At 51.4% G+C, this 24098-nt stretch overlaps 2 protein-coding genes across 5 annotated transcripts; one reads left to right on the forward strand and one right to left on the reverse strand.

Moving 5' to 3' along the window:
• The first annotated feature begins 927 nt into the window (after positions 1 to 927).
• Positions 928 to 22386, forward strand: PPP2R5D (protein phosphatase 2 regulatory subunit B'delta). Its single transcript, XM_043591441.1, has 16 exons — positions 928 to 1096; positions 5724 to 5801; positions 16850 to 17066; positions 17316 to 17515; positions 17603 to 17713; positions 17835 to 17927; positions 18363 to 18493; positions 18627 to 18686; positions 18791 to 18899; positions 19114 to 19167; positions 19459 to 19629; positions 19735 to 19862; positions 20517 to 20618; positions 20714 to 20786; positions 20916 to 21032; positions 21184 to 22386. Exons 1-16 carry the CDS (start codon positions 1070 to 1072, stop codon positions 21319 to 21321), a joined length of 1809 nt encoding a protein of 602 aa, XP_043447376.1. The 5' UTR covers positions 928 to 1069; the 3' UTR covers positions 21322 to 22386.
• Positions 22273 to 24094, reverse strand: MEA1 (male-enhanced antigen 1). Of its 4 annotated transcripts, none has more exons than XM_043591452.1 (4): positions 23988 to 24094; positions 23167 to 23447; positions 22977 to 23079; positions 22273 to 22671 (listed from the first exon to the last, which is right to left on the reverse strand). In XM_043591452.1, exons 1-4 carry the CDS (start codon positions 24022 to 24024, stop codon positions 22517 to 22519), a joined length of 576 nt encoding a protein of 191 aa, XP_043447387.1. In that variant the 5' UTR covers positions 24025 to 24094; the 3' UTR covers positions 22273 to 22516. The 4 variants fall into 4 exon arrangements, with proteins under 4 accessions (XP_043447387.1, XP_043447386.1, XP_043447388.1 ...); XM_043591451.1 differs by having other exon boundaries at positions 23961 to 24074; XM_043591453.1 differs by having other exon boundaries at positions 23932 to 24042.
• Between the last annotated feature and the right edge of the window lie 4 nt (positions 24095 to 24098).

Consider the following 24098-nt stretch of genomic DNA (forward strand, 5'->3'; position numbering starts at 1 on the left):
CCATGCCCATGGTCTTTGTCTTGTAAGGTTGCTCTCCTGGTCAAGGGTCACAGGCTTTTGTTCTCAAGAGCCTTCTCCAATTTCTTCACAAAGTAAATCGTCTACTGGAGTCAACTTTCTGAAACATACTCTTCCAGCCACCTCTAGGTTTGTGTAATTTATTACATTGTATCTTAAGCATCTGTTTATACAAGTCTGTGAACTTCACCAGTGAACTCCTTGAGGGCAGGAAATGATCTTATCCATTAGGACATTGGCTTGGGCAGGGTGGGAGTAAGATGCATTTCCTGAGACACTCAACAAACAACGAGGTAGCTTTTCCTCTGTATTCCCAAGGGTTCCTATCTAGCTGGTTCCCCAATCCCAGAGCACTTGCAGTAGCAACGGGGACCCTCTTTCCAAAACTGTAACAAACTCAGGATTCTCATCTCATCTCACCAAGGTCCCAGTCACCCAGCCTTCCCCTTTGATTCTCTGCATGCCTCGTTTAGGAAACGGATGCCCTGGAGGACTCTTGGGAGCTCTCTCCGCTAATTTTGCATATGCAATTAGTGGTAATTGCCCAGATGAAGAAAGGTGCCCTTCATTTTAGGGCTTCTTTCCTTCCATTCGTACTGGGCGAAGGAGCAGAGCGGGGAAAGTGAGAACCACTTTAGAAGGGAACCAAAAGGGAATGGCAGAGGCCGACGCACACCAGACGCCCGAGTGCGGTACTCGGTGCTAAGCTAGGGCTTCCCCTTTTCCCCACCTCCTTCGTTAAGCTCGACCCACTTTAGGGCGGGACCTCCCACTCAGCCAATTCTGGGAGACGAACCCTGGCGGTTTGTACTCTTCCTTTCCAATGAGAAAAAAAGGAAGCAGCTTGGCCCCAATAACCAATCCAAGGAGGCGGCGCCTGGTTGTCAGGCAGGTTTGTAAGAGTTTGGGCCAATTGGAGGCGCAGACACCGCTCGACCCGGGCGCAGCGCGCAGGCGGTGGCGAAGAGACGCCGAGCGGGCCGAGTGCGGCCGAGCAAAGCCGGAGCCGGAGCGGGGCCGCAGGAGCTGGGCTGGGTCCGGACGGGCCGAGATGCCCTATAAACTGAAGAAGGAGAAGGTGAGCGTGGCCCTTTTCTTCGCGCCTCCGCCTTGGGGCCTGCGCGGAGCACTGGGAGAGGCCGAGCCAGGCCCGGGACAGCCCCAGACTGACCCTCCCGTCCGGCCCCCGCAGGACTCCCGAGGCCAGCCCTCCGCCCCCGCCGCTAGCCGCACCCCCAGCCTGTGCCGCAGCTGGAAAAGCTCCCTCACCTTGCCTGGGATAGAGTCCCCCGCGTACACCTCCCTCCTTTCCTCCCCTCACCTACCCCCGGCCCAGGGTAACCACCTCCCTCCAGATCTGCTCCACTCCCAGGTCACTCCCCTGCTTTTTCTTCCCGCCCCCACCCCACTCTCCCCACTCCCCACCCGGTTACCCGTTTGGGACAGCCCCTCATCTGAGACCGCACCTCCTTCCAGCCCACCTCCCCCCGCCCCCCATTGCGCGCAGCCCCTTCCCTTTTCTTACGCGCCGGGCCTGGGCCTGGGCCGTCCTTCTCCACCGTCCCCTACAGCCCCTTCTCCCTCCCCGCCAAGCACCTTGACCTAGAACTGCTCTGCTTTCTCTCTCCTCCACCAAATCTGGCCTAGGCCCCTCCCTCTAGTTCTTCCTTCACACACAAACTTGTAAGCCAGGACTGAGCCCTTCCTTCTGTTGATGGAACCTCAGAACGTCAGTGTTGGAAGGGACCACTGAGCGCATTCAGCGTAATCCTTAGTGATACAGATGAGGAGACTGAGGCCCCGACAGGGGAAGGGACTTGGCCAAGGTCACACAGCCTGTTTGGAGGCCCAGCTGCAATATCAGGTCTCTTGACTTAAAGGCCTCCTTCGTACCAAAGCCCCCCTAACAGGCATCAACCGACTTGCAGGTTCATCCTAAATCAGTTACCTTTCCTAATCTGAGCAAGGTCCTCTCCTTTTCCTAATCTTAGGGTAACCTTTGCATTTTTCCAGTTTTGCAGTGCTGGATTCCTGCCTTTCCTGGGCTACACTATCCTCAAATTGGGAATCTGCCCTTACTATCAGATTAATTTTCCTTCTTACCCCAAAGGCCAGCCAACCCCTGGGCACCCTTGACTTTGTCATGGTGTCCTGATACAGGCTTGTTTCTTGATGTTGCCTTCTTTCACCTTCCTCTTCTATTTCCATATTGCCTTCTTGCCCCTGTTCTTCATCCCTGCCTTTCTCTACCTTCTATTTCCTGCTGTTGCTGAGGTCTGACTCAGAGGTGTGGTTCCTTTGAGGTACAGATTCACACAGAGGATGCTAGGATACCAGTTCCAGCCTCCCCCAGCTTCTCCTTTCCTGGGGCTGGCCCCTCGTGGTGGGGCTGGCTCTGGCCTGGTGCTCTGCTCAGCCACTTTATGACCCCAGAGGTGTCTTACTTTCATTTGCCCTCTGATTGGCTGGTTGCTGGGCTGCCATCTCTGACCTTATCAATTCAACTCTTTATCCTGGGGCTTTTGGAGATTTCCCAGGCAGCTCTGATTCTGGGTTGTCTCCATAACTTCACAGGGCCAGAGGTTCTGAGTGTAGGGTTGGTGATGGTGTACTAGGCACTGAACCTCCTGGAGTCCTGGGTTGGCAGGTTCGTGTTCCCCACCCAGGCCCTGTGTCCTTGGGGAGTGGGTCTGCTGAAGTGGTTTGGGCAGCTTAGCTGTGAATGATGCACACACAATTCAGCCACACCAGAGGCTAAGGGTGTTCCTTCAAGGAGCGTGGAGGGGCATGAAATTCAGGGGAAGCTGGTGAAGTCCCCACCCATCTGTAGCTTTTAGTCTGATACTAAAATGGGACAGACACTGTCCCATCTACAGTAAGCCTTCCTCTTCTAGGTGATTGAGAAGAAAAATTCTTAGACTTGCTGGAACCATAGATATTTGACCATAGTATTTGGCTGGGAAACAACATTGGAAGAATTGGGTTGCACAGAACCAGGCATCTCTGATTCCTTTCAAGGTTTAACTTTCTGCTTTTGATTTCCAGTTGCATTTGGCCTCCTTCAATGGTTAACAAGCCCTGAGGGAGAGGGAGGTGACAGTGTGACTGAGCTTTGCCCAGATGGGGTGGGGACAGAGAGGAGGATCTTTATTGCACATCCATCACCTCTCTCCTTTCTCCTTCATCTCTGCTGGTCCCAGTCTTGGCCATCCTTCACAACCTTCTCCCTGAAGCATTTCCTGAACCCTCACTTCCCAGTGAGCTCTCCCCTCCTCGGGATTTGTGGAACACTTGATAGGTCACGTATGGTCCTTTTTGCTCCCTTGGACTGGAATTAATTGTGGATAAATCTTTTCTTCCCCCTTGAGATAATAACTCCATTTTGGTTTGGCCTCTTCCTTGCACACAGTAGGCCCTCAATAGATGGGTGCTGAGTCAGTCCCTTGGGGGATTTGCTTCCCTCCTCTTCCCTCATGTTCTGATCTAGGACTGAATCTCTTTTAGGTTCCCAGGTGGCATGCCCCTGCTCCTTTCCACTTTCTTCTTGTTTTTAATAATAGTAATAACGGGCTAACATTGGGATTTTCATGTGCTGGACACTGTGCTAAAGGGAATTAGGTAGTGTGATTGTTGTCACTTAAAAGAGGAGGACTGAGGCTCAGAGAGGCTAGTTAACCTGCCTACAATTCCAGAGCTAGTAAGAGTTGGGCCCCAAACACAGTGTGGGCTCCCAACCCCGGTTCCAGGCCGCAAGTGACGGTTGGGCTGCACTGTGTTGTGTGCACTTGACCTGTTCTGCAGGAGCCGGGGAGCAAGGGTGGTGGGCGTGGTTTCCCCATGCCCCCACACACGCCCACGTAACCAGGCAGCTGGGATTCTCACGGCACACTCCCTGTTAGGTATGCTTAAGTGCTGTAGGGCTGGCGGAGAAGGAGCTTGTGGTCAAGTAGAGAGATGTGACATGTATAAAGGTGGGTCAGCTTTGTCCATGAGGCCCACGTCCGAGGTATGTGCGGTCACCTCAGTGACTCCTGCCTGCGCCCCTCATCCTTTGCCTCTACACGCCATGCTCTGAGCCACACTCCCTGGCCCTTTGGCAAGGGGTCGGTATGCTTGCCAGCCTGGTCAGTGGACAGCTGGGAGAGTGCTCAGCCCAAAGGAGCGCCTTCCTGCTGGCTGACACCTGGAGCTGCTCCCCACCTGGGAAAGGCTCTCATCCTCCCTGCCCCCTCCTCCAGCCCACGCAGAGCTCTGTTCTCCCAGAAATCCTTGTGCCCCCATAGTCAGTGTGACTTAACACTTGTCACTGAAGGGGCGCAGTTGCCATCAAGTGTCAGAATCTCAGAGCCGAAAGTGACTTCCAAGGTCCTCTGACAGTCTTCATTTAGGGCTCAAACCCCTCCTGCCCGTGCATTAGAAGAGTCACGAATGCTCCTTTGCTTGAATGCTCTCAGGACTGGGGAGCTTGCACACAGCCGGTTTCTGTGCAGCTGCTTCAGGAGAAGATCCTTCCTATTCGGAGCCTCAGCCTGTCTTCCTGCCACTTCAGCCCATGCCTCTTGGGCTCCTGGATCCACACAGAGCAAGTTGCATCTTTAGTCCACATGGCAGCCCTTCATTTATTCGTAAAACCCCCTCGTGCTCGCCTACCGCTGGGACTCCTCCCCTCCATCATTAGCCATCCAGCCTTGCAGCTGTTGCTCTCAGGACAGGCTTTTGAATCTACTCCCAGTATGGGTTGTATTTCGCCAGAAGAAAACCTAGGATTTGTCTTTGTCCCTCCCAATGTCGGATGCTCACAACGGAACCAGATCCTCCTGAACAGCTCCATCAAGTGCCAAGGACAGGGGCACTTCCATGTCCCCTCCCCATGCCAAGAGCTCTGCACTCCGTTTGCTAACTGGACAGAAGGTCATGGGGTGCTGGGGCAACCCTGGCACATGAAGGATTTGTGTGGAGCTTGCAATCAGACCTAAATGCCCAAGTCTTTTTCACATTTTCCCCATCCTGTCCCTGTGCAGTTGCTTTTTTTGGCCCGAGGCAGAGGAAGAGACGCCAGGCAGGCCAGGGCTCTGAGCCAGCGGCCTGGTTCCCGAGGGAGACTTCGGACTAGCGCTCCTCCTTGTAGCAGTTCAGGGTCTTACCCCCAACCCTGTCCCCGTGCTTGTCCACCAAGGCACTCTTAGGGATAATTCCTATACCTGATCATGCCAATAGCACCCTCTAGTCTGGATGTTATTTGTAATTTCCAAAAAAAGGCCTCCAGGTCTTTGCAGATGGCCTTGGGGGAGAGTGGTGACTCTCTCTCCTCCAGCATGAGGAACCTTAGGCACCCCCCCTGCCCGCACTAGCCAGAAGCCAGACAGAATAGCTTGTTCCTTAAAGCTCCACACCCTGGTTCTTCCTTGACAGAGGCTCTCCGGGGCCCTTACTCATACAGCAGCCATGTGAGGGGACAGATCATTAGTATCATGCTTCATTACCATGTCTTAGCAATGTCTTCCTCACCACATTCCAAACTCTTTGGAGGGACTCCCTTTGTGTACCCCAAGTCCTTCTCCCCTGGGCTAGGTACAGGGTAGATGCTCAGTGGTTCTGATTACTTCCGTTGGACAGAGGATAATTACAACACAGACCTAAGCAGTCCAGATGAGGCCTCTCCCTTCTCCTGGCATCTGCTGACTACCTCCATCTTCCCCCTTCAGGAGACCCCCAAGCTTGCCAAAGGCACGACCAAGCCCAGCAGCTCGGGCAAGGATGGTGGAGGCGAGAGCGCCGAGGAGGTAATGAACGTGGGCACGGCTCTGGTTACGGTGCAGGCACCAGCTCGAACTGCTCGACGGCTAGTGGGGTGAGGGATCCCAGGGGGCCAGATGTGATCCAGGCAGAAGGGAAGGGGCCTTCCACAGCCTGGGAGGAGCTTGGACAGCCCGGCCAGGTAGCTGCCTTCAGTCAGGCAGCCTGCCCCTTCGGCTGGTATAGAGCAACTACGCTCTGCAGTTCTTCAGACTCCCCAGCAATTCTTGTGAAAGTTATTTCTCTGTCTGCCAACCTTGCGTGGTAAGAATTCCTTTTTCCTTAGAATGAAAAGCTAGGGGTAGCAGGTGCTGGGGGGGAAGGGAAAAAGTACAAGGGTGCTCAGTGGGGAATGAGTGGCTTTGGCATGGCTTGGGGTGGGGAAGGGGTGGGAGTGGCTGGTGTCCTTGAGCCGGCCAGGGCTGGGCCCACTGCCCTTGGTTCTGATCCAATGGGAACCTGCTAAAGGACAGTGATGAGCAGAGGTCAGCACAGCTTGGAAGTCTAGGGCTGTAAAGCAATAAATGGCAAGCAGAGAGAGCACTGGAGGGTGGAGAGACTTAAGTCCAGAGTATGTCCAGGAGAGTTTGGGAGTGTGCTCAATGCGATGCTCAAGATGGTGGCCGGTCCTGTGAACATGTTGAGCAAGTAAGTACCCATCTTACTCAGAAACTGGTGATCCTTGGTTTCTCTGCTTTTTTGTTTGTTTGTTTGTTTGTTTGTTTATTTTGAGAGGGAGAGAGCGTGAGCGTGTGAGTGAGCGGGGGAGGGGCAGAGAGAGAGAGAGAGATGGGGAGAGAGAATCCCAAGCAGGCTCCATGCGGTCAATGTGGAGGGGCTCAGTCTCATGAACCGTGAGATCATGACCTGAGCCGAAATCAAGAGTCAGACACTTAACTGGCTGAGCCACCCAGGCGCCCCTCTGCTTCTTCTCTCCTGTTCTCAACTGTTTAGAGCCATAGAGGACAACAGGAAACATCTCTGTGATTATGGGCAGGGCTTGTGGATTTGGGGGGGAGAAGAAATCGATTAGCAAGTATTGGAGTTAATCCTGGATTTAGACTTTTCTATGTACTTCTGGTCCCTGTCACCTCTAAAGAGATCTAAGCACTTCCCACACCCCTGACCTTCATTTTAGGCCTCATTTGAGTAATCAGAAGAAGCAGGGCACGTGTTCCCCATTTTACAGACATGGGAGTTGAGGACCACAGAAGATGAATTCCTCCTTCCTTTGCCCTTAAACAGTAATTTGAACATGTCTCCAGGATAGACCTTATCACTTTTTGTTGTAACTATTTTTCCAACGTGGGTTTCTCTCCACCAGACTGTGGACTCTGAGGGAGGGGAGCTGGGTATGCTGCTTGAAAGCAGCTGGCACCTTGTTTCTTCCCCACGTCTGTATGCTCATGTGTTTTGTTCTTTGGGCGGGGGGGGGGGGGGGGGGGGGGGGGGGAGGGCAGGGCGGGCATTTTTATTTTATTTTTTATTTTTTTAAGTAATCTCTACGCCCAGCGTGGGGCTTGAACTCACAACCCTCAGGTCAAGAGTCACCTGCTTCACCAACTGAGCCAGCCAGGTGCCCCTTATGCACTTGGTTCTTAATAACTCATCAGTCAGCGCTCCTGGGAAACACTCCCTCTGGGCCCAGTCTCCCCTTTAGGAATGGTGACATCTGTGGGACCCACAGGGAAGGTGGCTGGGAGCTGGCAACTGACATTCAAAGCAGCAAGAGAGACATAGAAACGGGATTTAAAGGGACAGAAAAGAATAGTTAGGGGGCTGTTCTCATCTTTTGCCTAACTCCTACTTGTTCAGTTACTAGATAGATTGGATGTCTTGTCCTAAAAGCAGCCTTCCTTGACTGCCTCCCCCTCCCTCCCCACCAGGACCTGGTCAGGGCTCCGGCTATTTGCTCTGCTAGCTCCAGTACCGCCCCACAGCAGCATTTACACGGCTGTAATTAAACAATTTGGTGCGAATTCATTGTTTATCCATTTTAACTTTTGTGTTATTAGCACGTGAGTGAGCTCCTTGAGGTTTCCCTTTGCTTCCCTTTGAGCCGCCCAAGGGCTTGGCACATTACAGGTGCCAGGATTTGAATGCATTAGTGGCTAAATAAGTAAACCTAAGTGTTGGAAGTAACCTTGGAGTCTAACCCTCTCCTTTCCCAGATAGGAAAATGAAAGCTCAAACAAGTTAGGAAATAGGCTGAGACCAACTGCTAGGATTTCTCCACTGTCTTTCTGGACACATCTATTTGAAAAAGGAGAGTGTTGAGTTCACCTGGGGCTCTGTTTTGTGAAATGGTGCTCAGGGCTTACCTGTACAAGGCAGATGCAGAAATGCTGCATGATTTTCCAGACATGTACCCATGTGGCCCCAGGCAGAGGGACGGTGGAAAAGTTGGGGGCCAGGCTGTGAGGCTCAGGTCATCCAAAGCTGTTTGGCACAGTCCTTCCCTTGCTGTTTTTCTAATCCAGAATTTGGGGCTCTTCTAGCCAAATTTACCCTGTGTCATGCATTTGCCAGAGCCTTTCCAATTGATGTAATAATTCCGGCAGCCACCATTTAGTTTATTGAGCAGTTACTTGTGTGTTAGGTTCCTAGGGCAGCCATAACAAATGACCACAAACTAGGTGGCTTAAAATAACAGAGATTTATTCTCTTACAGTCCTGGAGGCCAGAAATCTGAAATCGAGGCATCAGTAGGCCATGTCCCTCTGAGGTTCTAGGGAAGAATCTCTTCTGTACCTCTCCCTAGATTCTGGTGGTTTTTAACAGTCCTCAGTGTTCCTTGGCTTATGGATGCATCACTCCAGTCTCCTCCTCCACCTTCACCTTCACATGGGGTTCTGCCCTGAGTGTCTCTGTGTTCACATTTTCTTCCTTCCTCTTTTTTTGCTTTTGTTTAATTTATTTTTGAGAGAGAGAGAGACAGAGGATGAGCGGGGGAGGGGCAGAGAGAAAGGGAGACAGAATCCGAAACAGGCTCCAGGTTCCGAGCTGTGAGCTGTCAGCTCAGAGCCGGACATGGGGCTTGAACTCGTGAACCCTGAGATCATGACCTGAGCCGAAGTCAGATGCTTAACTCACTGAGCCGCCCAGGCGCCCCGTGTCCACATTTTCTTCTTATGAAGACACTAGTCACATTGGATTTAGGGCCCACCCCAACTTGTTTATGTCTACAAAGACCCTATTTCCAAGTTACGTCACGTTCACAGATGTTGGGTTGACACTGTTCAACTTCCCAGGTGCTGTCTTAAGACCTTTGCTTGCATTTAACCTTTTAATCTCATTTAATCTTCACAACACTCCCCTGAGGTCATTCTGTTATCAGTCATCATCCCCATTTTACAGATGAAACTGAGGCTTAGTGACGTTAAATAGCTCTTACTCAGCTGGTAAACAGCAGAGCTGGAATTCAACCCAGTGCGCTGTGGCTCACGAGCCGATTCTGTGTGTTTTTGTTTTTGTTTTTTGTTTAGACTTCATTATTTATTTTTAAAGTAGACTTCACACCCAGCGTGGAGCCCAGTGTGGCCTTGAACTCACAACCCTGACTGACATCAAGACCTGAGCTGAGATCAAGAGTTGGGAGCTTAACCGACTGAACCACCCAGGCACCCCTCCTGTGTTCTTAATGACGTGATACCCTGTGTCTAAGATTCTGGAAGAGTCTTAGAACGGAAAGGAGCCTTGAGAGATTGGATAAGACTCACTGTTGACCTATCGCTGCAGGCAAGGGTCTTTCCTGCTCTGTCTCTGGAGACAGCAGTTCACTGCCCTGGACTCCACTCGGTGGTGTGCCCTGTCCTGAGTTCTGGGAGCAGGGACAGAGGGAGGAAGAAATTATCTCAGTCCCTCCATGTCAGCCTGTCCTCCCAGTAGCCAAAATTGTTGCCCTAAAAACATTCTTCTGTCTTATCAGTCCTCTACTTAAAAAGCTCTGTTGGTTTGGGGCGCCTGGGTGGCTCAGTCCATTAAGTGTCCGACTCCGGCTTAGGTCATGATCTCATGTTTCGTGAGTTTGAGCCCTGCATCCGGCTCTGTGCTGACAGCTGAGAGCCTGAAGCCTGCTTCGGGTTCTGTGTCTCCCTCTCTCTGCCCCTCCCCCACTCATGCTCTGTCTCTCTCAAAAATAAGTAAAACGTTAAAAAAAATAAAAAGAAAAAGCTCTGTTGGCATCTCATTGCCTTTTTTTTTTTTAATTTTTTTAATGTTTATTTATTTTTGAGACAGAGAGAGACAGAGCATGAACGGGGGAGGGTCAGAGAGAGGGAGACACAGAATCCGAAACAGGCTCCAGGCTCTGAGCCGTCAGCACAGAGCCTGACGCGGGGCTCGAACTCACGGACCTCGAGATCGTGACCTGAGCCAAAGTTGGCCGCTTAACCGACTGAGCCACCCAGGCGCCCCAGCATCTCATTGCTTTTAAGTTAAAATTCAAATTCACACTCTGGACCCCTCTGAGGGGGCCCTGCCTTATTTTTCTAGCACCCATCCTGGTTTCTCGCTCTGCTGGACTTCCCATTTCCTGATACAAGCCCTTTTATAACTCTGGGTCCTTATTGATGAGATTCCATTGGCATGGACTACTTTATTTTTCTGCTTTGTTCCTTTTTTTTTTTTTTTTTTAAATGTTTATTTTTGAGAGAGAGACAGAGCGTGAGCGGGGGAAAGGCAGAGAGAGAGGGAGACACAGAATCCGAAGCAGGCTGCAGGCTCTGAGCTGTCAGCACAGAGCCCGATGCGGGGCTCAAATCCACGAACTGTAAGATCATGACCTGAGCCGAAGTAGGAGGCTCAACCCACTGAGCCACCCTGGAGCCCCCCCGCCCCCCGCTGCTTTGTTCTTTTGCCCGCTGAGCTCATGTTTGTCCTTTGAGAGCAAATCAAAAGTCACCTCTTCGGGAACAGCTTCACTCATTCTTCTGGCAGAGTTTGTGTTCCCGTATCCTTGGTGGCACTCTGTTTTTTCATTTCCCTGGTACCAAGAGCTGCCCGTGTGTTGGTCTCACCCACTGGACTGTGAGCTCTTTGAGGGCAGAGGCTACCCTTTAATCTCTAAGGCTTAGCATGATGGTCATTGAATAAATGAAGGAAGGAAATAATTTAGTTCAGCTAGATAGAGCTCTAGGTGTCAGGATAGGAGAGAATGCCTCTGCGATTTTTTGGGGTTTTAAACTAAAATGATCTTTATTTGACTAGGTGATTGATTATGCAAAAGCTGTGACATTGTGAGTTTTTCACTGTTTTACCTTTCATCTTTTTCTGACAACACTTTTTAAAAATTAAAAAAAAAATGTTTATTTATTTAGAGAGGGAAATAGAAAGTGCATGTGCGAGCAGGGGAGGGGCAGAGAGATAAGGGAGAGAGAGGATCCCAAGCAGGCTGCACGCTGCCAGCGCAGAGCCCGACATGGGGCTTGAACCCATGAATGTGAGATCATGACCTGAGCTGAAAACAAGAGTTGGACGCTTAACTGACCCAGGTGCCCCAATACGTCTCTCTGTCTTTCTTTTCTTTTCCTTTCTTTTCTTTTCTTTTCTTTTCTTTTCTTTTCTTTTCTTTTCTTTTCTTTTCTTTTCTTTTCTTTTCTTTCTCTCTTTCTCTTTCTCACTCGCTCTCTTTCTTTCTTTCAAGTTAGCTCTACACCCAATGTGGGACTTCAACTCAGGACCCTGAGATCAAGAGTCTCATGCTCTACCAACCGAACTAGCCAGGTGCCCCTTTACAATACTTTCTATAGTACTTAATTTATATTTCTTTTTTTTTCTTTAATTTAATTTTTAAAAACATGTCTTGAGAGAGAGCTGGTGTGAGCGGCAGGAAGGGTGGAGAGGGAGAATTCCAAGTAACAATAACAGTGCAGGGCTCAATCCCATGAACCGTGAGATCATGACCTGAGCCCAAATCAAGAGTTGGATGCCCATCTGAGCCTCTCAGTCGCCCCCTTAATTTATATTTCTATCTCTTATTTTAGGTTTAAATATTTGGGTTTGATTATTAATGGTGATTGTGTTAGGATCAAATTGGACTAGGGTTGGTTCAGAGTGGGCAAGCTTAGTTGCAGTCTCTTGAGTGCGAGTGTGGTGCATAAATTCCAAGTACCACTTGACTGCTGGAGGCCCAAATCTAGGAAGGCTTCTTGGAGGTGGGAGGAGAAGGCCCTTCAGGCAGAGGAAATGGCCAGGTTGGCTGGGTTGCCTTCGGTCAGCGTTCACCAGTGATGGTGATAGTTTCGGGAGGTTCCCCAGGGGACTCACCTGCCTCCCACCTGCAGCCCAGGTCAGTAGAAAAGTTAAAAGCTGAAGCTTTTACTGGGTGCCTGGCTGGCTCAGTCGGGGGAGCATGTGACTCTTGATCTCGAGATTATAAATTCGAGCCCAAAGTTGGGTGTAGAGATTACTAAAAGATAAAATCTTTTTAAAAAATGATTAAAAAAAAAGGCTGAAGTTTTTAGAGGAAAGAGTTGGACATGAAGTGAGTCACTGGCATAGCCCCATGCCTCATGCTGACAAGCATGTTTCCTATTGAAGAGTGAATAGACCAGGGGATGCCTCATTGAGGCTTGGCAGCCAGGCGCTTTGCTGACTGGACCAGCTGTCTCTCAGATGCTTCTTGTGTGTGGGGCCTGGGAGCCAATGGTCCTTATAAAACCAGGTGGCCCAGTGGGGTGAGGTGGGACAAGCTAAGCTCAGCAGCTCTCCAGCCACCCCTGCCTTCAATGATGCATTCCTAGTGGAGAAGGGACCTCAGGCATCAACCTATTGGTTTTTATTTTTATTTTATTTTTTAATTTTTTTTAGAGAGAGCATGAGCAGGGGAGGAGCAGAAGGAGAGGGGGAGAGGGAATCCCAAGCAGGCTCCACGCCCAATACGGACTTGACATGGGGCTTGATCTCAGGACCGAGAGATCATGACCTGAGTCGAAATCCAGCTCAGCCACCCAGGTGCCCCTCTACTGGTTTTTAAACTTTGCTTTTTAGCCATGTGACCCTCTGTTCTCTTAACCTTACTTGGAGAATAGATGGGAAACCACAGATTTGCCCATTTCTCTGTTAGCAGAGAAAATCGAGGCCTGGCTTCTCTCCTTCTGGGGCGAATGCCTCTTTCCCTAGACATCCCCTCGGTGTGCGGTTTGTGGAGGTGCAAAGTGTCTTTCTTATCTGGGACGATGGAGAAGGAGATGCTCTTCCTCAGAGTTTTGTTCGTTAGCTGCCACTGAGCCCCTTGCCCTGGTATAACTAATGTTTCTCCCTCCTACTCTGCTCCTGACACCATACAGTGCTCTGTTCTGATGGTTCCGGGCTTGGGACAGGAAAGGTCTGGCCCCCTGTCAATCAACCAATCAAACCTTCATTGAATGCCTGTTAGGTGCCAGTGCTTGAGGGGACCCAGAACAGTACAAACCAGGGTCCTGGCTTTCAGGGGACTTGCTATTTAGTTGGACATGTGAACACACCGAGCCAAGAGGCATCACTGGGGATGATCACAGAGCCAGTGAAACAGACAAAGAAGAGGGTGGGGCTTAAACTGGATCTTGAAAGATGAAATGCTTTCTTGGGTTCCCCCATTTTAGACCAAGGAAGATAATGGACCCATGGGAACATTTGAGGCATGCTAATTTCAGGAATTTCCAGGTTGCATTTTTAAAGTCTAGGGATGGGAAATAACCGTGATAACAGTAGAAGACACTTCTTACAAAGCACTTCTGTCAGCTATATAACGTTCACTTAAATCGTTATTACAACCTTATGAGCTAGGTACTATTGTCATCCCCACTTTACAGATGAGGAAATGGAGGTAGACAGACTAGTTGACTTTCTGGAGGTTACTTGGCTAATAAATGGCAGAGCAGGAGTCAAACCCAGGCAGTCTAGTGGGAGTCTGTGCTCGTGACCACCAAGCTCCACAGATAAGGATTTGGTTTTTCCTGCAACTGGGAAATGAAGGCACAGGGCAGGGGTGGGTCTGGTTCCCCACGCTTCTGCCTCTCTCTCCTATCCCTCACCAAGGTATGAGCCATCTGCCATGTGCAGGAAGAGAGACCCCAGGACACCTCGTACAGTCTAACCAGAATCACACCGGCTGAGTGCTGGTCATGGCAGGAGAGGTGTATGGCGGCTAATCTTGCCCCATTTCCTTGTGCTCCCTTAGGTTAGTGTCTGGGGTGATCATTTCAGGTGGGGGAGAGGGCCAGATGGCCAAGAAGGTAATGAGCTACACTGGACCCACAGGCCAGCCCCAGGCTGGATGCAGCGCGTCTCTCCTCTCCTCTGATCCCCAGATAGGTCACAAGCTTGACATAGTTGTTTCTATAAAAAATTCAGAGCCTACAAAGCATAACATTTCTGTTTTCCTCCCTTCCCCCATCCCAGATGATTTCATATTCTCCCATTCTTTTTTTCTTTTTTAAATTTAATTATTTTGAGAGAGAGAGAGAGAGAGAGCACAAGCCGGGGAGGAGCAGAGAGAAAGGGAGAGAGAGAATCCCAAACAGACTCTGTGCCATCAGCACAGAGCCCGATGTGGGGCTTAAACTCACGAACTGTGAGATCATGACCTGAGCTGAAGTTAGCCACTTAACCCACTGAGCCACCCAGTCTCCTGTGGTGTGGGTACCCAGCTGGACATGGCCTCCGTCCTCTGATCCTGCTGCAGTCTCTGGGGGCAAGGGTTGTCCTGCGGCCCAGCTTCTCCCCTCTACCGGCAGGTGGTTACCTGACAGTACCTGTGGGTGGACAGCGTTGCAAACACCTGTGTGTGGACAGCGTTGCAAACACCTGTGTGTATACTTCTGACAGTGACCTTCGTGGGGCCCCAACACCCGTGTCTGGGATGGAGTAAAGAGATAGCTTTAAAAAAATTAGCTGTGTTTCTCCCATTATATAAATGTGTCAGCTTGTAGAAAATCGAGAAAAGTAGAGAAAAGTCATCTGTCATTCTGCTACAATGGGAGACAGTCATAAAAACAGTGGTGGCTTGCTGTTGTTTTTTCCTTCTCTTCACTGGGCTTTGGGTTCTGTGCACGTGTTGTAATGTGGGTGAGCTCATTTTGCATGTACAGTTTTGTGTTATCCTTATTTAACTTTGCATAGGAAGCAATTTTCTGTCATTACATAGTTTTAGGCTTTGTTTTATTTTGAAATTTATCAACATGACAACATGTACATTGTTCAGAAAGTCAGACAGTAAGTACCCTTGGCCTTGTAATGAAAGGAGCAGCTCCCGCCTAGCCCCCTATTCTGTTGCTTTGTGGTGACCGCTTTCAACCCACCTTTCCTTGGAAATTGACTTCTGTGCTTCCAAATAAGAGTCTTTTTTTTTTTTTTTTAATTTTTAATGTTTATTTATTTTTGAGAGAGACAGAGACAGAGTGTGAGTGGGTTAGGGGCAGAGGGAGAGGGAGACACAGAACCCGAAGCAGGCTTCAGGCTCCCGAGCTGTCAGCACCAGAGCCCAATGCGGGGCTCGAACTCTGAGATAATGACCTGAGCTGAAGTCAGACACTCAACCGACTGAGCCACCCAGGCGCCCCAAGTCTTTTTTCTTTTTAATGTTAATTTATTTACTTTAGAGAGAGAGCACAAACAGGGAAAAGGCAGAGAGAGAGGGAGACAGAATCCGAGGCAGGCTTTAGGTTCTGAGCTGTCCGCATAGAGGCTGATGCGGGGCTGGAACCCATGAACACGAGATCATGACCTGAGCTGAAGTCAGACACTTAACCAACTGAGCCACCCAGGCGCCCCAATTAAGAGTCTTTTGCTGCTTTTTAAAAAATTCTTTTGTCAAAAAAATTTTTTTTAATGTTTATTTATTTTTGAGAGAGGGAGAGAGAGAGTGCAAACTAGGAAGGGGCAGAGAGAGAGAGGGAGACACAGAATCCGAAGCACGCTCCAGGCTCCGAGCTGTCAGCACAGAGCCCGACGTGGGGCTCAAACTCGTGAACCATGAGATCATGACCTGAGCCCGAGTTGGACACTCAACCGACTGAGCCACCCAGGCGCCTCTAAAATTCTTTCATTTTTGAGCATTAGATATAATCTATTGACTTCCTACTATGGAAAAGTAAGGTCTTAGCATCTTATATCCAATATAGACCTTTCCCATCCTCCCAAAGTACTTATCACCAATTTTGGGTAAATTACTATGGCTGTGTAAATATTTTCTACAGTCGAACCATGTATGATTGCATGTAGTACATAGTTTTCATGAACATAATTTTAACTCCATGATTGATTGATTATTTATTTGCTGTTATAAATAGGGCACAAAGCCCTATATATATATTTATACATATATGTATATATGTATAAATATATATAAAGTGTGCACAAAGCCTTTTGTATGTAGTATGGAGAATCCCAAGCAGGCTCCACGTTCAGAGCAGATCCTGGTTGAGGGACTCCATCTCATGACTGTGAGATCATGACCTGATTGGAAATCAAGAGTTGCATGCTTAACGTACTGAGCCACCCAGGCGCCCCTCTTAACTTTTGACCAAGAATGTGATGCATTCAGTGAAGTGGGAAAGTACGATAATCTCAAGTATGCTACCTAATGAATTTTTTTTTCTGCTTAATGAATTTTTACATATGTTTATGCTTCGAACCACCTGCCAGATCCAGTCAAGATATAGAACATATCCATTACTCAGAAGATTCCTCAGATCCCTTCTCAATCAATCCCACACCCCTGCCAGCCCTGGCAAGATAGCCACTTATTCTGACATCCATCACCATCAATCCATCAATTAGATTTGCCTGTTCGTGAACTAGAACAAACATTTTGAAGGCTCTCGATGGACAGGCAGTGGGCACCATTTTGGGAGACACGGCTTCTTGACCACCCCCTTCTGGGGATAATAAACCTTAGTCATCTCTGACCCTGACTGGAGCTGCTCCAGGGTAGGAGATGGCTGCTTGGCTGCCCAGGCCTGTGCAGGCATGGATGGACTACAGGATGGGCCGCGGCCCAGGGTGGGAGCTGTACCTTGGGGAGCAGACTTCAACAAATCACTTATTTGACTAGGCCCAGCCCCAGCCTCAGCCCCAGCCCCAGCCGCAGCCGCAGCCCCAGCCCCCATCGTCCAACAAGCGTCCCAGCAACAGCACACCGCCCCCAACGCAGCTCAGCAAAATCAAGTACTCTGGAGGGCCCCAGATTGTCAAGAAGGAGCGACGGCAAAGCTCCTCCCGCTTCAATCTCAGCAAGAACCGGGAGTTGCAGAAGCTTCCTGCCCTGAAAGGTACTTGGAAAAGGTCATGGGGGCTGGTGCACCAGGCCTAGGGGGTCACTGGGCATTGGCTGTATGGAGGTTTGGGAGTATTTGAGGGGGATGGAAGTTCCAGACAATGTGAGAGGGAGGTCCACCAGGGCTGGGGTGCCAGGGGAGCAGGATGGCAGCAGGATGGGGTAGGGGAAGGCCCTGTGAGGCAAGTAGCGCATGGCAGTGAAGGGCTAGGGAGGAGAGACTGACTGTTGCCTCCCCCTACAGATTCGCCAACCCAGGAGCGGGAGGAGCTTTTTATCCAGAAGCTGCGCCAGTGCTGTGTCCTCTTTGACTTTGTATCAGATCCACTCAGTGACCTCAAATTCAAGGAGGTGAAGCGGGCAGGACTCAACGAAATGGTGGAGTACATCACCCATAGCCGTGATGTTGTCACTGAGGCCATTTACCCCGAGGCTGTCACCATGGTGGGCACAGGGAAAAGGGGAAAGCAGGAAGGGACGGGGGCTGTGGAGAAGCCTGCATGGAGCTCTCACCTGGGTCCTCCCCCTCAGTTTTCAGTGAACCTCTTCCGGACGCTGCCACCTTCATCGAACCCCACCGGGGCCGAGTTTGACCCAGAAGAGGATGAGCCCACCCTGGAAGCTGCCTGGCCACATCTCCAGGTACCACAGTGAGGGGGCATGCTGGCCCTGGCTTCAGGGAATGGGGCACTCTGAGACAGCAAGGGGTATGTCTCAGTCCTTGGGGAATACCCCCTAAGTGGATGCTCATTGCTCCCGACAGCTCGTGTATGAGTTTTTCTTACGTTTCCTCGAGTCTCCTGATTTCCAGCCAAACATAGCCAAGAAGTATATCGACCAGAAGTTTGTCCTTGCTGTGAGTCCCTGAAGTTCCTGTCCTTTCCTCCTTCCAGCCCATGAACTCTAGCCCCACAGCTCCTCAGTGAGGTCCCCACCCTTTCTCCATCTGTTGAATATATGGGCTTTCAACTGTGTCTGGTGCAAAGGACTGGTGGTGGGGGAGGGATAAGCAAATCCCTCTGCTCTTAACAAGCTCCTAGCATAATTGAAGGAAATTAGCAAGAGTTACCTCTTCCCCATCAGTGGGGCATGCAGACACGCATACCCAGACATCACACTGGGGAAAGCTATGTAAAGGAATCACTCTGCTCTCCAGAGACTTGCCCCCATACCCCCCCCCCCAATCCAGAGAACCTCTGGGTGTCCCCTGGCTAGGAATCCATGTCACCCCAGCCCTGACCTTCCCAGGCTCCTGCCTCATTCACCACCTTTTCCTCCCACCTGCTCCCAGCTCCTGGACCTGTTTGACAGTGAGGATCCTCGAGAGCGGGACTTCCTCAAGACCATCTTGCATCGCATCTATGGCAAGTTTTTGGGGCTCCGGGCTTATATCCGTAGGCAGATCAACCACATCTTCTACAGGTGAGGCCGGGAGCCAGCTTAGGAGCATAGCAAGCCCTGCTAAGTTGGGATGGGAGAAGGGAGGTAGGGCGACTCTGCAGAGTGCTGGAGGAACATTGGGGATTGTCACGAGAGCCTTTCTTTCCTCCCTCAGGTTCATCTATGAGACAGAACATCACAATGGGATTGCTGAGCTCTTAGAGATCCTCGGCAGGTAAGCGGTGGGGTGGGGGCACACGTGCCTGCAGAAGGTTGGAGGGACGGGAGCACTGAGCTTGGATGGCCCTTTGGTCCTAACAAACCTCCTATAACTCCTAGCATCATCAACGGCTTTGCCTTGCCCCTTAAGGAAGAGCACAAGATGTTCCTTATCCGTGTCCTGCTTCCCCTTCACAAGGTCAAGTCCCTGAGTGTCTACCACCCGCAGGTGAGCTGCCTTCCTCCTGATGATCCCTGACACCGGCAGCAGAGAAAAGAGAGGGAGGGGAAGATATTCCATCTGGGATGGGGGTGGCAGAAGGAGTGGGTGGGATAATTCCTCTTTACACCTCTTCTTCCATTCTGGGTTCTTGCTTCTGTCCCTGATCCCTCTGAGACCCGGACCCTACGCCTCACCTCCTTTCTACCTCAACCTTTTGCAGCTGGCTTACTGTGTGGTACAGTTCCTGGAGAAGGAGAGCAGTCTCACAGAGCCGGTAATTCCCCTTCCCAGCCCCAGGACACCTCTTCCTGTCAATTAAACTTCCCAGTCTGCCTATTGAATAATGCCATAAGCAGGTGCTCAGGAGGGATGTGGCCCAACAGGTGACATGGATTCCTCTCTGAAGGAAAAGTAAAACCTATATATAGGAAACAGAATCAGGCCAGTTAGCGGAGGCCACCCGAGCTGTGCCCATCAGGGTGGGGAGAGAGGCCAGGAAGGCTTCCTGTGGAAGCAGGCAGGTGTTGAGTGAGAATTTTATCCCCGTGTCCTCCTCTTCTCACAGGTGATTGTAGGACTTCTCAAGTTCTGGCCCAAAACCCACAGCCCCAAGGAGGTCATGTTCCTGAATGAGCTAGAGGAGATTCTAGATGTCATTGAACCTTCAGAGTTCAGCAAAGTGATGGAACCACTCTTCCGCCAGCTTGCCAAGTGTGTCTCCAGCCCTCATTTCCAGGTGAGACTCAGACCAGCATATCCCATCCCCAGGCCTCCTAGAAACTGAGGAGGGTTTTCAGCAGAGTGAACCATACCCCTGCTGAGTCCCACCTGTCCCCACCAGGTGGCAGAGCGTGCTCTCTATTACTGGAACAATGAGTACATCATGAGCCTGATCAGTGACAATGCTGCCCGAGTCCTTCCCATCATGTTCCCTGCACTCTACAGGAACTCCAAGAGCCACTGGAACAAGTAGGCGGCTGGGGTAGGGCTGGGTGGTGGGGCTCTGGTTTGGGAACCTGTGAGGGGGTGGAAGAACTGAAGAGCCCGCTGTCTCATCGGGTCACTGAGCACAGGGGCTAGTGCCCACTGCACACTGACAGGCCCTTGAGGAACTGACCAGGGAGAAGACAGCGATGTGAGAGATGTCTGCAATACCTACAGCAGAGTGTGGCTTGTGTCCTATCTTCTCCCCGTCAGAGATAGTCTGCAGCTTTGGAGACTTCATTCTGTGCTGTGAGAAGCTGATGTGATCTTTTTTAGCATTTGCTGAATCCCACTGTCGTAAAGAGACTTTCCGGCCAAAAGCAAGTGCACTGTGGTGCAGGTGCTGTCCGTTAAGCTGCTGGGAGGCCATTAGGATAGGCCAGGGCATAGAAGTAGCGTGAAGAAGGTAGGTCTTAGAGCACGGGGTGAGGCAAAGGAGGGACAAACAGACCAAGGCCTATAAAGAACCTGAAATGCCAATCTCAAGTCACGTGATTTGGCTAGAACGATAACCTTACACTGCAGGGGTCTATGAAAGCTCTTAGCAGAGACCCCTCCTGGGAGAGAGCAAATTGGGGTCCTGGCACTGCCCTTATATAAGTAAGGCCTCCTGTACCTGATCCTTCTTCCCGGTGGCAGGACAATCCATGGACTGATCTACAATGCCCTAAAGCTGTTTATGGAGATGAATCAGAAGCTGTTTGATGACTGCACACAACAGTACAAGGCAGAGAAACAGAAGTGAGTATCTCTCGACTTGGGGGCTTCCATCTTCACCCCAGGTTCCCTCTGCTTCTCTTTCAAGCCCACCGCCTATCCCATCTTTGCTCCCTCAGGGGCCGGTTCCGAATGAAGGAAAGAGAAGAGATGTGGCAAAAGATCGAGGAGCTGGCCCGACTCAATCCCCAGGTGAGCTTTTCCTGCCGCTGCCCCGACCTGAGGGGCCCAGTTTGGCCTGGGGGAGGGTTTGTTTCAAGACAGGTCCACAGACTTCTGAAGCGGCTCTCACCACCTGCCCGTGCCTCCTGTCCTTCTCAGTATCCCATGTTCCGAGCTCCTCCACCACTGCCTCCTGTGTACTCGATGGAGACAGAGACCCCCACGGCAGAGGACATCCAACTTCTGAAGAGGACGGTGGAGACAGAGGCTGTGCAGGTGGGAAGGCATAGAGGGAATGGGGAGCAGAAATAAAAGCTCTGAAAGGGAGAGGAGACAGGAGCAGCAGATCGGAGGAATAAGGGGAGGAAGCCATAAAATTTATTGGGAATCGGTTACCATTCCTCGCCTTCTCCGTACCTACACGTAGATGCTAAAGGACATCAAGAAGGAGAAGGTACTGCTTCGGCGGAAGTCCGAGCTGCCCCAGGACGTGTATACCATCAAGGCGCTGGAGGCACACAAGCGGGCGGAAGAATTCCTAACTGCCAGCCAGGAGGCTCTCTGACCCCCTCACCGTCCTACCACAGGGCCACAGCCCACTCAGCCCTGGGACGCTGCCCTAGCCCTCCACCCTCTGCTCCCCACTGGCTGACTTGGGGCAAGGCAGTGCCTCTCTAGCTACTCTAGGGAGGGGATGTGGCACTTGAAGCAGGGGACCCCCCCCCGCCCCAGAGTGGTCCCTCTTCTTCCCAAAATGTGTTCATGCCTCCCTGTGGCTAGTACAGACAGGCTGAGCACTGAGATCCTCAGTGCCCAGACAACTTGGGGATGCCTGTCCCCCTCCTCTCCTAACCCCACAGCTACCTGAGGCTGCTCTGAGAAATACACACAGGAATACATATGCTCCTCTCCCCTTCCCTTAATCCTCATTTCAACTCCAGGTGTCTTTCCTTCTCTCCCTCCCCTGCAGAAGCATATAGGGAGCAGCAGGAGATTATTCTCACCAAAGTTATGTCAAGCCCCATTGGCCCCTGGAGTGAGTAGCTGGAGGGGAGCCAACCCCCAACAGGCACAATTAGGCCCCCAGCCCCAGCAGCGTGCAGGCTGATGGGGTTGAATTATTTTCTCTTATCCCCTGCCTGACCAAGACAACATGGGGAGGTCAAAAGGAGAAAAGCATACGCTATGGACCATAGGTGATGGAACATAGGGCCCAGATGGACCAAGAGAAGGGGGTGAACAAACACCCTACCCTGTGCCCCCTCTTTGGTGAGCAGCAGCCCTGGGATCACAGACATGGAAGGGACCACCCTGGGGCTGACTGCTTTCCTATGTTGTTGGTTCCCAAAGCTAGGAGGAAGCAGGGAGCAGTGCCCTAAGCATGGCTCCCCCGACACCTATTTATTTCCTTTGTGCTGATGCTGGGCAGGCCCCCACTTGTCCCTTTCAGACACCCTGAAGGGGCAAGGGGCTGAAGAGGGCCAGACCCAGGTTCCAGGGGCACAGGCAGTGCAGCTTTTGGCTGTGTACATAGGGTGCTTTATTCTCCACAGTGATACATGCTAAGATGGGTTGGGCTTGGGCCAATGTCCCCATATGTACAGAACTGAATAAAGTGGGTCTCTGAGAAGAAGTCTGATTTGCCTTGATGTGGAAAGGGAGATGGAGAATATGAAGATGGACATTACAACCAGGGATGTGTTCAGTCCTATGCTGGTTCTGGCCTGGAATGCAGGGAGATAAGGCAGCTCTCAGGGTAGTCACTTCCAGGCTGGGGTCGTCCCCTGCCGGGCTTGGAGGGCCTTCTGTACCACATCTTCCCACTGGGCATCTGATATCTCCCGAGCCCAGGCAGGAACCCCTGGCGCAGGCAGGCTTACTCCAGCCATTGTCCTTTTCACCAACTCCACATGTTCTGAAATCACAAAAAACAGGATAACAGAAACGATGGGACCAGCTCCACTCCCCATTCTTTGAATTAACCCATAACCCTTGGGCTACCAGGGAGGCCAAATCCATCTTGTTATTTCCAGGCAAGCCCACCTACAACCCAAGTCTAACACAACAGACTTTCACCTGGATTCTGAAGTCTGTAAAATCTTAGATGACAAACTGTTGTTTTAGGAACGGGGTGTTCCTCTATGACTTCCCTTTCTTTACTGGTTCTGACTAGTCCCTTTCCTCCAACATTATTCCAAAATGAAAGCATGCTCCCTTTACCCGGGTCCATGGGAATAGAGCTGTGGTTGCTCAATCCTGTGGCTCCTTCCTCCTCTTCATCCTCGCTCTCTAATGGCGGGTCTGGCAAATGAAGCCCCAGGGCCTAAAGAGCCAGAGAGAAGACAGTTCAGGTCCAGCACTTCAGGAATCCCAGCTTCACCTGGCCAGAACAGTGCCGCCTCCACCATACCTGGATCCGATCCTGAATATCAGCAACTACATCTTCTCCATCCCCCACCGGTGCCAGCTCCACCTCCTCTGGTTCAGGATCTTGGTTCAGGGGTTGGTAGGAGTAGCCAGCTGGGCCTGCCCCCGTTTCCTCCTGCTCTTCCTCAGGCTCCTCGCTGCTCCAATCCCCAGTGCCTTCCGTAGGGCCCTGGTGCGGCCCTAATTCCTCAGTCTGATTGGGGAAGATACGCTCGGGGCCCATGGTGTCTCTCCCTAGAACTACTGCTGCCATCCGGGCAGGGGCTGCAAGAACAGGGAGGGCGGGAGGGTAGGGATCGGATGAAATCAGGTCCACCTATAGCCACTCATCCAGTTCCTTGTGGTCTCCTGCGTCCGCAAACCATTTAACCGCTTCCAAGCTTCCTGCATCCCACCCTCTCCTGGGCACTCCACCATTTAAACCGACTCGTATCTTGAACCGAGGCCCACCGAACTTGCTCTGCCAATTCTTAAATAACAGCCCAACCCGAGACCATACCACCTCCCAAAAGACACTCCGTCCAGAACCCCGCCCGCCCCTACTCCCCTACTTGGGAACTCCGGATCGCCAAACGAGCTCCCCTAGACAGGGCGTACCCGCCCCCTTCTTCCCTCTCCAAAGGGTTCCCCTCTGTACCGCCTGACAAATGCCCTTCAGGCCCCAGGGGCTCCCCTCAAATGGCCCCAGCAGCGGCGTCCGCCACCCGCCCCCGCCGATTCTCGGCGCCGGTGTTTCCGCGCGCCTCACCCGCTCAGAGCCCGCGGCTGAACCCGCACCTCCACTTCCGGCGGAGCAGGACGTACCGGGGCGCCTGGTCCTCCAGCCCCTCCCCGTGCTCATGATTGACGCGAACGAGAGACAAGCCGTACGCCTCTTGCCCCGCCTCCGCCATCTCCTGCTCCGACAACAAAGGA

This window comes from Prionailurus bengalensis, chromosome B2 (genome assembly GCF_016509475.1).
Source record: "Prionailurus bengalensis isolate Pbe53 chromosome B2, Fcat_Pben_1.1_paternal_pri, whole genome shotgun sequence".
Taxonomy (NCBI): Eukaryota; Metazoa; Chordata; class Mammalia; order Carnivora; family Felidae; genus Prionailurus; species Prionailurus bengalensis.